Source organism: Myotis davidii, unplaced genomic scaffold, assembly GCF_000327345.1.
Source record: "Myotis davidii unplaced genomic scaffold, ASM32734v1 scaffold131, whole genome shotgun sequence".
In the NCBI taxonomy this organism is placed as follows: domain Eukaryota; kingdom Metazoa; phylum Chordata; class Mammalia; order Chiroptera; family Vespertilionidae; genus Myotis; species Myotis davidii.
In genome coordinates, this window is record NW_006282815.1 from 446,429 (window position 1) to 460,030 (window position 13,602).

At 43.8% G+C, this 13,602-nt stretch overlaps 1 protein-coding gene across 4 annotated transcripts in view; it reads left to right on the forward strand.

The window, feature by feature from the left end:
- The window catches only part of PML (promyelocytic leukemia), a 46,641-nt gene that overhangs the window by 15,984 nt on the left and 17,055 nt on the right, over positions 1-13,602 (forward strand). For 3 of the 4 annotated variants that reach the window (XM_006753242.2, XM_006753244.2, XM_006753243.2), the window contains exons 3-4: positions 7,888-8,468; positions 9,943-10,013. In XM_006753242.2, the coding sequence (XP_006753305.1) occupies positions 7,888-8,468; positions 9,943-10,013 (652 nt within the window). Of the gene's footprint in view, positions 1-7,887; positions 8,469-9,942; positions 10,014-10,561; positions 10,957-13,602 lie in introns of those variants that run through there. The other variant, XM_006753246.2, reaches the window with a different exon arrangement.

Below are 13,602 nucleotides of genomic sequence, written 5' to 3' on the forward strand. Positions count from 1 at the left end.
TCCTCTGAGTCTGGGTATGATATTCTCTTTACTCCTAGTTGTAGAATTTCCACTCAGCCAGCCCTCCTGTGTTTCTGGATGGTGTCCGTTGCCTGTTTCAGGCGTAATTTGAATTGGTTGTTCGAAGCAGCAATCTCTGGCGTTAACCTATGCTGCCATCTTGGTTCTCCCAGCACTGGTGCTTTTACTTTGACATCACTTTTCATGGGTTTTTTTATTTTGATTCAGCTCTTGGTTGGATGCATGTTGTCAATCAGCAGTTTTTCTTCCCAGTAGGACGTCTGTGTTCTGAATTCCTAGTCTCTTGGTGTTGAGGATGTCTGTTGGTGGCTCTTAGACTTGAATGACATCTTGCCCGAGTCTAATACTGTCCCTGCATCACACTTTTTCTTTTAGAACTTTGTAGACTTGGCTGCATTTTCTTCCAACATCACCTGTTCATGAGGACCAATATATTTGCTTTTTCAGTCTTAATGCCTAGAGATCTTTTTCATTCTTGAAGTTTATTAATTTAACCAAGTTGTCTTGGTGTTGAACATTTTGTATCAAATTATTCTGGAATATGGCATGCTCCTTCAATCTAATAATTCTGTTTGTTTCAGTGAAGTTTTCTTACATCTCTCTCTCTTCCTCCTTATTTTCCTCTTTTTGCTCTATGACCATTAGTATTACAATTTTTAATTTATTACTTTAAGTTTTTTTCAGATTACTAATCTGAACAGTATTACTATAATTTGGGGGAACTTACTTAATGACTATTGAATAAGTAATGAAGAGCAAAACCACAGTATACATTCAAAGCTACATAAAATCATTGTACACACATTTTTATAAGGTACTTGAGAATATCAAAATTGTTTGTGTCACATAAAATTCACTACCTGTTTCTATGTCACCAGATTCTATTAACATTTAATTATTAACTTTAGTCATTTAATTTTCTAACAAATTCCTGCTTTGGCATATTTTATAATTTGGATTTATCCTGCCAAAGCTGTTAGAGTTGGTGGGGTATTTCGAGATTGGCATGACTAAAGAGAAGAACTGCCAGTTTATACCATGTTACTTAACTCATATTGTATGAAATTATTGTTACCTTAATTATTAAGTACCATTTTTCTTATTTGTGGTTTTAATTAAGTGATTGTTTTAGCTATTTCTATTTCTTGCCATTTCATTTCCTGAAATTTAGATCAAGTTTAAATAGCTTGATAATCACTGTACTTACCTATGTGATAAACTTTGTCTTACTGTCTTATAACATTTACTGGCATGTAAATTCATGTTGCATTAATGTTCACTAATATAATTGTAGTGCATTATTACAAAACTCAATAAATTTCCCCAAGTGACCTAACTGTTCCCAAAAGTGAATCTCCTTTATGAACATATAACTTATGTGATGCTTTAAAAATGTCTTGCACTTGATACTCTTCCAACTGTACTTCTGAGGTGCATCGATGCCGTCTCCTCAGCATATGACAATAACCACATTTTAAAAATATCGTCTTGGTGGCACTGGGAAGGGTTGATTAGAGAGACCAGAGGCAGTGAGGCCTATTAGGGAACAGTGCCAAAGGAGATAAGCCCTATTGGGGCAAGAACAAAGGCAGTAGCAATGGGAACTCATTTAGAACCAGGATTCTGCCTTAGTGACCTTTATAACCTATCCCCACACCTGCACATACTAGTAGTTGGTACTCAGTAAATGAAGATGGAATCAACAAGGCAATGATGAGTACTTGCTGAAGCAACAGAGGACAGGGAGGAATCTGGAATTCCCCCTGGTCTCTGGCTTGAGTGACCTTTGAGTCGTAGATAGTGCCACTCACTGCCATAAAGAGGGCAGGAGGGGCAGGGGTACCACACAGCAGTGCACCTGCTACCTACTGAATGAGTTATGTGGCCTAACATAACATTGTATGCCATGGATATACTAGCCCTATGTCCTGGGAGCAGGGACCCACATAGAAAGAGTAGGGAAGAAAAAGCACAAATTTTCTTGTCCTCATTCATACATGTGGAGCCAGCATAAGACAATAGTGTGAAACAGATGAGGTTTCTTCCATTCACCTTTCCTTGCTGCTTCTCTTAACTAGTATCTTTAGTATCTTCCTCTCAGAGCCCCCAGATTCTCCCATCTCAGTCACCTTCTTTTCAACCAATGAATAGTTGGAAGAGGGAGGGCCATAGGAATAATGCTTTCACTCTCTACAGGTATCCCAGGCTCTATAATTACCTACCTCCTCTCCTGGCTTCAGGAGTCTTATTTCCTCCACAGTGTCACCAGGGCATAGCAAGAAACCAGTCTGATTAAATGCATTCCATAGAACGGTGTAAATGACTGATGAGTCCCTTTAACTGCCCTCTAGCTAATTATTTGAGTTTCCAAAGGAGGCTGCTCCTTTTGCTACTTCTCCAAAGTGAAAGCTCCTAGTCCACTCTTGTGAGGGGGCGCATAGAGGTGGTGAAGTGGGGAGTTTTTCAGTTGCTGTTCAGGCAAAGCCAAGCCCTGCCCTGAAGTCCTACTCTGGGCTGGCTGTCCTCCATTAATCCTATTTTTGTAGGGCTTTTGCTTCCTGCGTTTCTGAGATACCCTATTTCCTAAAACAACAGAAGTAGCCTCCTGCTCTGGTCCCAGCAGGAGGTGCGGCTGGACTTGGGTGGCTTGTCCATACTGGGAAGGGGACCGCCCAGGAACCCCACTTAGTGGTGACGTTTCCTTACTGTCTGAGGTTGAGAGGTTCACCCACCAACAGTGGGGCTACCCATGTGTATATGTGTAGTTAATTCCCCCTCCTTTTTAATGGCTCCAGAATGACCCATGTGTACCTGGCACCATGCTGGTCACCTCACATACACCAGCCTATCTTTGTCCTTGCAACAAGTCTATGAGAGAGGCATCTTTTTTTTTTTCCAAATATATTTTATTGATTTTTTACAGAGAGGAAGGGAGAGGGATAGAGAGCTAGAAACATTAATGAGAGAGAAACATCGATCAGCTGCCTCCTGCACACCCGCTACTGGGGATGTGCCTGCAACCAAGGTACATGCCCTTGACCGGAATTGAATCTGAGACCCTTCATTCTGCAGGCCGACGCTCTATCCACTGAGCCAAACCGGTTAGGGCGAGAGAGGCATCTTTATCCTCATTTTATGGATGGGCAACTTAAGACTCAGAGACAGTAATATACTCAAGGCCTCTTAGCTAGGAATTGAAAGAGCTCAAATTCAGGAGTCTATCCTCCACCAGAACTCAAACCCTTTATGCTTTCAGGTGGTCTCTGGCATGACAGTTTAGACAGAGGCAGCTTTAGGATGGGAAGACAGGAAACATGTTGGGGTTTCATGTAAAATATTAACAATGTAGTCAATTCACTATACAGCCATAAAGGGGTAAGTGAAACAGTACATCTCAGGGAAGAGGAGAAAGCTTTGTGGTAATTCCTAGGGTGGATTTTCTTCAAGGGTTCCCCATTGACTCCTATTTAAAATCCAAATTCCTTTGCCTGAAATTAATTTTGGAAACTTTTGGAAAATCTAAATAGGTGAAAAGATAAAGAGGTAACTCTTATCAATATACACCTTTTCTTTTCCTTACTGCTATCTCTGTAATCATCTAAAACAAAATTTAACTGTTATGTCCCTTAATTTGCTTTTCTTACTATAGGATGCCGTGAATATCTTTCCAAAAAATATACAGTTTTGAGTTCTTAGATAGTTGCATCTGTTGATTGTATGACTTCTTCCATTTCTTTTGTGGTTATAAGGTCTTTACTATTATGAGAATAGTCAACTATAGTATATCTATGGAAGCATCTTCACATTTAATTCTGTGAGTCATCAGAATTAATGTATCATGGAGTGTGTATAAAGCAAAGCTCTAACTTGATCCACCCTCCCCCCACACACACCATACCAGCCATTTCCCCCTGATTCCAATTGTTGAAAACCCCTTTAATAGCCATTAGTTTGGCATGCTTTCTTCATTGTATAAATTATTCTTGTAGATGTCAGAGCCTATTTCAGCGCTGTCTGGTCTGTTCTGCTGATCTTTCTCTTGAATTTAATAATGAAAGTCCTAGAATGTGTTATAGAACTAGTTCCACACTTTTAATAATGAAAGTTCTATAATGTGTTATCTAGCAGAGAAAATTCCCCTTCCTTACACTGATTTTTCAGAAATTTCTTACCTGTTTGATCCATTTATTCCATCATGTGAAATTTAGAATCAGTTGGTTAAGTTTCAAAATCTCATTTGTAAAATTTTGCTAAAATCTCTCAGACAAGCTGCAGCTGGTGACAGCATGCCCCAAACCTGTCAATAAAAGGCCCAAGACCTGACACTAGCATCAGCCTGCCTTGCTTCATAGCTGGGCCTCCAAGCCCAATCCAAGTAGCAAATAACAGCCGTCTGCAGATCTTTCTATAGCTCCTGCCAGGTGGCCCAAGCAGTGGCTGACTTTGCACCTCCCTGGAGGTCCTAAAGCCAGTGCACCCAGTATACAGCCTCAGACCATAGCAGATTACAACTCTACACATCCACAAGCGACACACACAGGAAGCAGAATCAGTGAGCACCAAAGCCCCACTGAAGCAAGTCCTGCTCCATAGGGGTGTTTTCTGCACAGCATCTTTCCCACTATAGTTGCAGCTGGTCCTCACAGCCAATTGGCTTAGAAGTCAACTCCTCCCAGTTACACCAACAGCAATCAAGGTTCAACTATAAGACTATGCACACAGCCCACACAGGGGTGCACCTAGAGTGCCCAACTCAGGTGATTGGGGAGGCTGAGCCACTAGGCCCTATAGGACACATACTACATTCTGCCAATCCCAGGAGACATAGCAGCTCTACCTAGTACATAAAAACAAACACAGGGAAACAGCCAAAATGAAGAGACAAAGAAACATATCAAAAATGAAAGAAATGGAAGCAAACAAACTACTGGATACAGCGTTCAAAACCATGGTTATAAGGATCTTCATGAGACTTTCAAGGATCTTAGTGAGAATGTCAAAGACATGGAAAAGGACCAGTCAGAAATTAATACAGTAACCGAAATAAAGAATAATTTACAGGGATTCAATAATAGAGTAGAGGATTCTGAGAATCAAATCAACGATTTGGAATATGAGGGAGCAAAAAATCCCAATCAGAAGAGCAAAAAGAATCCAAAAATATGAAGATGGTGTAAGTAGCTTCTGGGACAACTTCAAGTGTACCAACAATTTGCTTTGGGGGGGTGCCAGAGGAAGAAGAAAGGGAGAAAGATATTGAAAACCCATTTGAAGAAATAATGACAGAAAAATTCTCCTACCTGGTGAAAGAAATAGACTTACAAGTCCAGGAAGTGCAGAGAACGCCAAACAAGAGGAATCCAAGGAGGCCCACACCAAGAGACATCATAATTAAAATGCCAAGGGTTACAGACAAAGAGATAATCTTAAAAGCATCAAGAGAAAAGCAGTTAGTTACCTGCAGGGGAGCGCCCATATGACTGTCAGCTGTGTTCTCAACAGAAACTTTGCAGGCCAGAAGGGAGTGGCAAGAAATATTCAAAGTGATGAATAGCAAGGAACTACAACCAAGAGGATCAAGCCCTGACACTTTACCTTCTTGGGTGACTTTGGAAGGCTGAGAGCCAGCAACGCTGAGGACCAGTGCCTGATTGGAGTCAGGCAGACTATCAGGCTTTCTGTTGTCAGTTCTAGGACAAGTTAATCTCAGTAATTGAGGCCAAAATGGCCCCAGCTAAGAGCCGTTCTCCTGGCCTTAGGTGGGCTAATGTATTATCATTGCCGGTTAGAGTAACAATATTTCTGGGAAAGTAAATAACAATATTTTTTCTGGTAATATATGAAACAGTGTTGCAGTAGTTAAGAGCATGGACTCTGGGCCAGACTGCTTGTGTTTTTATATTAGTTTGCTATTGCTGCTGTAACAAATTACCACAAACTTATGGGCTTAAAACAATACAAGTTTATTATTGTGTAGATCTGGAGATTAGAAGTCTGAATTGGGTCTCATTGAGATGAAATCAAGATGTCAGCAGAGTTGTCTTCCTTCTAAAGCAGGGGTGGGGAACATCTGGTCCGTGGACTGTATGAGGCCCTCGAAATCATTTGGTCTGGCCCTGCCAAGGCATTAGGGGTGAGTTTAATGTTTGACCACCTGTAGCAGGCTAATTTTTAAGCTGATAATTTTGTATGGCCCAAGAATGATGTTATAAATATCCAAATGGCCCTTGGCAGAAAAAAGGTTCCCACCCCTGTTCTAGAGGCTGCCTGCATTCCTTGATTCATGACCCACCCCCTTACATCTTCAAAGCCAGCAGGATAGTCTCACTTTGACCTCTGCTTCTATGATCACTTCTCTTCCTTCACTCTCTTGCCTCTTCCCTTTCCTTTATCAGGCCTCTGTGATCACATTGGGACCATCCTGATAATCCAGGATGATCTCCCCATCTTAAGATTCTAAATGTAATCACACTTCCAAAGCCCTTTATGCCATGTAAGCCACCATATTCACAGGTTCTGGGAATTGGTACACGGATGGGGGCCATTATTCTGCCTACCTCAGTTTGCATCTTACCACTTACTAATTGCGTGACCTTGTACAAGTTGTTTTTTTACCTCTTGTTCAGTTTCCACATCCTTAAAATGGGCATAATAATTTCTGCCTCATAGGATTTTGGGAGGAGTAAATGAGTTAATATTTTATCATTTATGATAGTTTCTGACATATGGTAAATGCTATATAATTATCTGCTAGCTGAAATCTATTAAAAAAATAAAAATATACACATTCTTTGATCTAGCAATACTTTTTTTGGTCATCTATTTCATAGAAGCAAAAGCATCCATGCATTAGGCTACATAAAGTATTGTCCATATTGGCCAAAAAGAAAAAGAGGAAAAGAAAAAAATGCATAAACAGGAAGTCATTGTTATGACTGTTAACAGAATGACTGAATCAGTTGTAGTCCATCTGGAATATAATGAGCTATTAAAGAAAATACATTAGCTCTATACTTAAAAAACCCAGAACAATATCCTGAATGAAAGTTATGTTAGAGGAGGAAGTTATGCACGATCTCATTTTTTAGAGCACAAGTATCAACCCCCCAAAATTGCTGTATTTATTTGAGCCAACTTTTAAACCTCTGAATGTCTAATTTTCTTCATCTGTGAAATGAGGATAACAATCATTCTCCCCTAACTGGCTAGAGCCAGCCATGGGCAAACTACGGCCCGTTTGAAATGAATAAAACAAACCAAAAAAAAAAAAAAGACCGTACCCTTTTATGTAATGATGTTTACTTTGCATTTATATTAGTTCACACAAACACTCCATCCATGCTTTTGCTCCGGCCCTCCGGTCCAGTTTAAGAACCCACTGTGGCCCTCGAGTCAAAAAGTTTGCCCACCCCTGGCTAGACCTAGCAAGGATGAAGTGGGATGAAATGTATCAAGTCCTTAGAATCCTGCAAGCAGCTGCATAGTCTGGATATTTGTATAAAGTGGTTTGTTTGAATGGAGAGAGGTGTGAAAGGATGTACCCAGGATGGTTACCTGGTTACCTCAGACATGGGGAAAGGAAATTCAGAAGTGGTGGGAAGAGTTGATTGATGTTTTAAAAATGTCTTTGCATTGTTTCATGGATGGAGACTACTAGCCACTGTTACTTTAGTAACTTCCATATTCTAATGTTTTATTGGTAGTTTGGATACTACCACCATAACAACAAACACTGGATTGGGGAAAGCACAAACCTGGAAACATACCATGATTCAAAACTTGTCATATTTTTAAGAGGAATGAATAAAAAAGGGGGGGGGGGGGAGCAGGAGAGCCCTAACTCAGGCCTGCCTTTTATATCCGCAGCATCTACTGCCGAGGCTGCTCCAAGCCGCTGTGCTGCTCTTGCGCGCTCCTGGACAGCGGTCACAGTGACCTCAAGTGCGACATCACCGCAGAGATCCAACAGCGGCAGGAGGAGCTGGACGCCATGACGCAGGCATTGCAGGAGCAGGACAGCGCCTTCGGCATGGTGCAGGCGCAGATGCGGTCAGCTGTTAGCCAGCTGGGAAGCGTGCGCACCAACCTGGAGGAGCTTATCCGCGCACGTGTCCGCCAGCTAGTAGCCCATGTGCTGGCACAGGAAAACGAGCTGCTGGAGGCAGTGAACGCGCGGTATCAGAGCGAGTACAAGAAGATCGCGGGCCAGTTGGGCCAACTGGACGCTGTGCTGCAGCGCATCCGCACGGGCAGCGTGCTCGTGCAGAGGATGAAGCGCTATGCCTCAGACCAGGAGGTGCTGGACATGCATGGCTTCCTGCGAGAGGCGCTCCGCCGCCTGCGCCAAGAGGAGCCCCAGAGACTGCACGCCGCTGTGCGCACTGATGGCTTCGAAGAATTCAAGGAGCGCCTGCAGGACCTCGTCTCTTGCATCACCAAGGGGACAGGTAAGCTGGCCTGTTTACCATTTAGGGCTTGTGCCTTGCTGCTCCCTGAGGAAGGCGGGGCAGGAAAGATCATTTCCTGTGGCAGAAAAGGAAACGGGCTTTTTTATTATCTCTTGGGTTTGACCACGTCGTAGGTTCCAGGACGCAGGATAAGGTGGAAAGGAGCCCCTGACTTGGGGCTGCTGCCGCTCAAAGGGGTCATATTTTACTAATGTACAAGACCCTGTGAATCAGCTGTGATCTTGTGATCCTTGGGGAAGTTAAGAAACTACAATGCTGAGAACTAGACCCAATATCATTTTAGCCCCAGGGGGACCGACCACTCCAGAAGAGCCGCCTGTGTTCAGCAACAGAGAAGTCAATTGGGATATGAGGTCACGCAGATGTGGACTGGGAAAACCCCCTGGGGTGACTGGGTGCTTACCCCAAAGAACACTATGGCTCAGTGGAGATTATTTGCCACCAGAATGGCCTGCCATCTGGACCAGCTGACACTTTGTGGGCCCTGCCTGGTATTGGGTACTTGGGGGGTGGAAGAGAGCAGACCAGTTCCTCACCTCAAGTTGTCCAATCCAACTGGGAGACAAAATGGGGGCATATCACATAGCTGGAGAAAGAGACAGAGCTTGGCTCTGCAGTCCAAATTCAGGCCTTATCGCAGCTCCAACGAGCTGGATACGGCAGGGCACTTTCAAGAACCTTTTCAAGGGGTGGGATGTGCGAGAGGGCCTCAGGGTGAGGAGGCTTTAATGGCTTTTTGAGCAAATCTCTGGGGTGGAATCTGAGCTCTGGACAGCTGGTATGAAAAAGGGGAAGGCAGCTAAGAATCTGAAGGCCCCAGGGCAGGTGTCAGTGAGAAAGGGCTCACTCCTTCCTGCCATTGGAGCTGATGGATATGGGCCCATCAAAGTAAAGTCTAGAGTAGGCACGGACTTGTGCCTTCTCCATCAATGCAGTGAATGTTACCCCGTATACAGGAAATGACCCCACAGACGTTTAGACAGCTTGCCTTGGGGGTTGTAACTGGGCAGTGACAAAGAAAGGAGTTACATATTTTAATCCAAAGCATGAGAGATTTAGATTAGATTTAATAAAACCCAGGCTTCAGGTCAGAAGAGTATCATGGAGAAGACAGCAAGCAGTAGCACCTTTAGCATCGTTCACATACTGCTTTGGTGTTGGCCTAGAGATGGAGAGAAGTGTACTTGTTTGGGGCCAAAGGCAAGTGCTCACTGATGCTAATGCCACCCCTTTCTCCCTTCTGGCTGGGTTCATGCCCACTGCAGTCAGGGAGCTTTCCTTCCAACTCTTAGCCCCTCCATGGAGTGCTCCAGTGTTGTGAGTGGCCCTGGAGAATGGGTATCCAAGAAAAGCAATAGGCACATTCCCCCCTTCCCTCTTTTACTGTCCCAGGCCAGGAGCCCTCTCACCAGGAGTGTCCCTAGCCTGCTATGACCTTCTCTGTGTTCTGCAGATGCAGCTCTACCCAGGAGAGCCAGCCCAGAGGCGACCAGCACTCCCAGGGAGCCTTCTGACGTTGATCTGGTGAGATGGGTTTGAGGTCTGGCAGGGAGGCGGTACGGTCCAGAAGGTCAGGCAGGTTGAGAGTTCCCCTATGTCAGAAAGGAAACCGAGTTTTGTCCCTGTATCTGCAGGTGATAGAGTAAGGAGGATACCTGGAAAATGAACAGCAAGTGGCTGGACTGGAGTTTTCAGTAGGAGAGAGGATTGGTGGCTTTCTCTGGGTTCCTAAATGCCACAGTAGCTCTTGATGGGACATGAGCTCTTGATGGGTTCAGGAGCAGTTAAGCCTTAGGAGTGGACAGAAGACAAAGGAGGTGATCACTGATGGGCACTCCTGATGACCTCTCCCTTCCCTGCACCCCATCCTGGATATTTGAGTCTTTTCAGCAGGTGGACCTTTCCCTCTTCTTCCCCCACACATGGTTCTTGGAAAGAAATGGAGAATGAGGCCATCCAGCAGCCTGGGGTCGATTGGTATGATTTCAGGGTCAGCATATATCCAAGAACCATAGTTTCTCAAGAGTTGGAAGCTAACGATCCCTCCTCTAATGTTTGCGTTCCCTTTGCAGTGCCCCTGACCTGTCACCGTTCAGCTTTCATACACACACCCTTAAGGACAGGAAGCTCACTCATTTTTGAAGGCTGACACTCCCATCTCTGGACTGCTCTGACTTAGAGTGTTTCCCTGGGTAAAAATGCAATGGCACCCCCTGACTTGCCCTCTTGGGTGCTTGCATGCATGGCACTCTCCACCAGGATCAGTTTCCTCAGTTCCTTCCCGAACCAGGTATCTGGTCTCCTCCCATCCTGCTTAGCCAGGTTTGCATGTGCCTACCTGTCCAGAACTGATCAGACATCCATGAAAAGCGGGTCTTCTGGTGTGGGTGGTCAGGGTGGCAAGCCTGCCTGGATTTGCTTTACTATAGCATGGCCCATAGGAGAGGGAGAATGGTGAAGGCTAAGGCAACCGGGAAAGGCTTCCTGGAGGAGGCAGGACTTTTAGATATGAGTATTTTACAGCTAGGAGAAAGCATAGAGTCTAACCCCCACCTTTTACAGAAGATGAAGCTAATATTCAGAGAGAGGGTGTGGCTTAACCGGAGGCCTGGGGCGGGGCTAGAAGCCAACTCCTGCCTTGGGTATCACATCCCTATATACTGTACATAGCTCCAAAAGTGACCAAAGGGAAAAAAAAATACATTTTAATTGTTGGATAGGAAATATAATCATATGGTCAGAAATAAAAACAGAGAGAGAAATGTCTCACTCCCATCTTTTCCCCCCATCTGTCAGTTCTTATGCTCACATACCTATCTTTTTTTAACATTACATTTCCTTCCAGAATTTCTTTATGTAATTATAAGTAAAAACAATTATAGATATTTGCTTTTCCATTCTCTTTTTGCACATAGGTAGCATAACACCATGTATACATAGCATTGTGCCCCAGGCTTTTTCACCCCATCAAATATTCCTTCCTGGTGCCTTTTTGCACTTGCATGTTAGACCACTGACTACAGCATGCTTTATTCAGCCAGTTCTCTGTTGATGTATATTTAGGTTGTTTTGTATTACATACAGTGCTAGGATAATGTCCCCAAAGAAAGCATATGAATAATAGTGGAAAGTGCCCTGGGCCCACAGATCTCAGCTGTCTTCCAAGTGCCACTTGCTAGTTGATGAACAGCAAGAAAGCCCATACTGTCCGTGTAAGGTCTAGGCATTTTGCCATGTCTTATTCTTGAGGTGACTTCTCACTACCCACTACTAAGTAGTTTGAACTTGGAGCATGAGAAGAATGCTCTTTCTTGCAGAGCCTCTTGTGGTCTTTAAGTAATAGGCTAGAGGAGAGGATAGGTAGGCAGGTGGAGCTGGGAGAAAGGAAGGGAGTAACACTGTGAGTGCAAAAGACAAGTGAGGCAGCTCCAATGAGGCAGGCAGGTCTGGTTTGTTCCAGGAGAGTCAGGTCCATCATCCAGGAGGAAGGCAACTCCTAGATCCACATCCCTGTCTGGGCCTCTCGTGCCAACACTCATCCCTCCTGCAACTGTTTGTTAACTTTTATTACAACGGTATGCCTAGGCAGAGATGACAAAACATGCCCACAGGTTTAACTAGGACTTCTGGGGGAGTGGGGTAGCTCGGGCATCCCCTCTTTTGTTTCTCAGAGACTTTTTTTGCAATGATGTTACAATACTATAATGAAAAAAATAAAAAATTTTAAAACTATGAAACAATTATAAATCAGTCATCATGATATTTTTTTTCTTGCTGAGCCTCATGTGCCCCCTGCTTCGTTAATATTGGGGGTGGGTGTCAGGGAGGGTAGAATGGAGGCAAAGGGGAACAAACCCTGCCTTTGAGGAGTTCACAGCCCATAGGGAAAGGTCTTTTACTGACCAGCAGCCTGTAGAGCCAGACATGAAAGGTAGAGCAGGATCTTTTCAACTTAAAAAAAGTTTTTTTAATGGTGACAAAATACACATAACATAAAATTTACCTATAAGTGGATTGGTGGATTATATGGTAATTTCATTTTTAATTTGTTGAGGAACTGCCCTGCAATTTTCCATAGTGGCTGTACCATTCATTCTACATTTCTACCAAAAATTGGGGTTTCAATTTTTCCACTTTCTCACCCATACTTATTTTTAATGTCCCCATTGATATTTTAGAGAAAGAGGAAGGGAGAGGGAGAGGGAGAGAGAAACATCGATCAGTTGCCTCCTGCATGCACCCCACAACCCAAGCATGTGCCAGGGATGGAGCCTGCAACCCAGGCAAGTTCCCTGACTGGGAATTGAACCAGCCTTCTTTCAGTGCATAGGACGATGCTCAACCAACAGAGAGTCACACTGGCCAGGGCTACTTTTTTAAAAAAATATATAATAGGTTGTTTAAACTTTTTGGCCACCACCCATTGTAAAAAATATATTTTTACATCTAGCCTACACTCTGTAGAGTAGACATACACACATATTAGTTAAAACAGAAGTTTTGCAAAACAAATGACACTTATACATGGGATTACTATATTTCCTGTTCTGTGAAATATAAAAAATGCGGGTCATGACCCACTCGATTGCTTTCATGATCTACTAATGGGTCACAGTAAATACAGTTTGAAAAACACTGGCGTAGAGCACTCACTATAGACTGTGCACTTCCCTGGAGTCAGAGATTGCCCATTCTCTGCCCTTCCCACACACAGGCTTCATTCTCTGATCCCAAGACAACTCTCCTCCCTTTTTGTAAATATGTTGTGCAAAAGAAACCCAGGATTGCCGTAACCGGTTTGGCTCAGTGGATAGAGCGTCGGCCTGCGGACTGAAAGGTCCCAGGTTCGATTCCGGTCAAGGGCGTGTACCTTGGTTGCGGGCACATCCCCAGTGGGAGGTGTGCAGGAGGCAGCTGACCGATGTTTCTCTCTCATCGATGTTTCTGGCTCTCTATCTCTCTCCCTTCCTCTCTGTAAAAAATCAATAAAATATATTTTTTTTTAAAAAAAGAAAGAAACCCAGGAATGGGGGAAGAAAGAAGGAAGTTAGTCATTATAGCAGACAACGGAGGAGCCCACAGCCCACATCAGAGCACTGATGATACCAAAAAG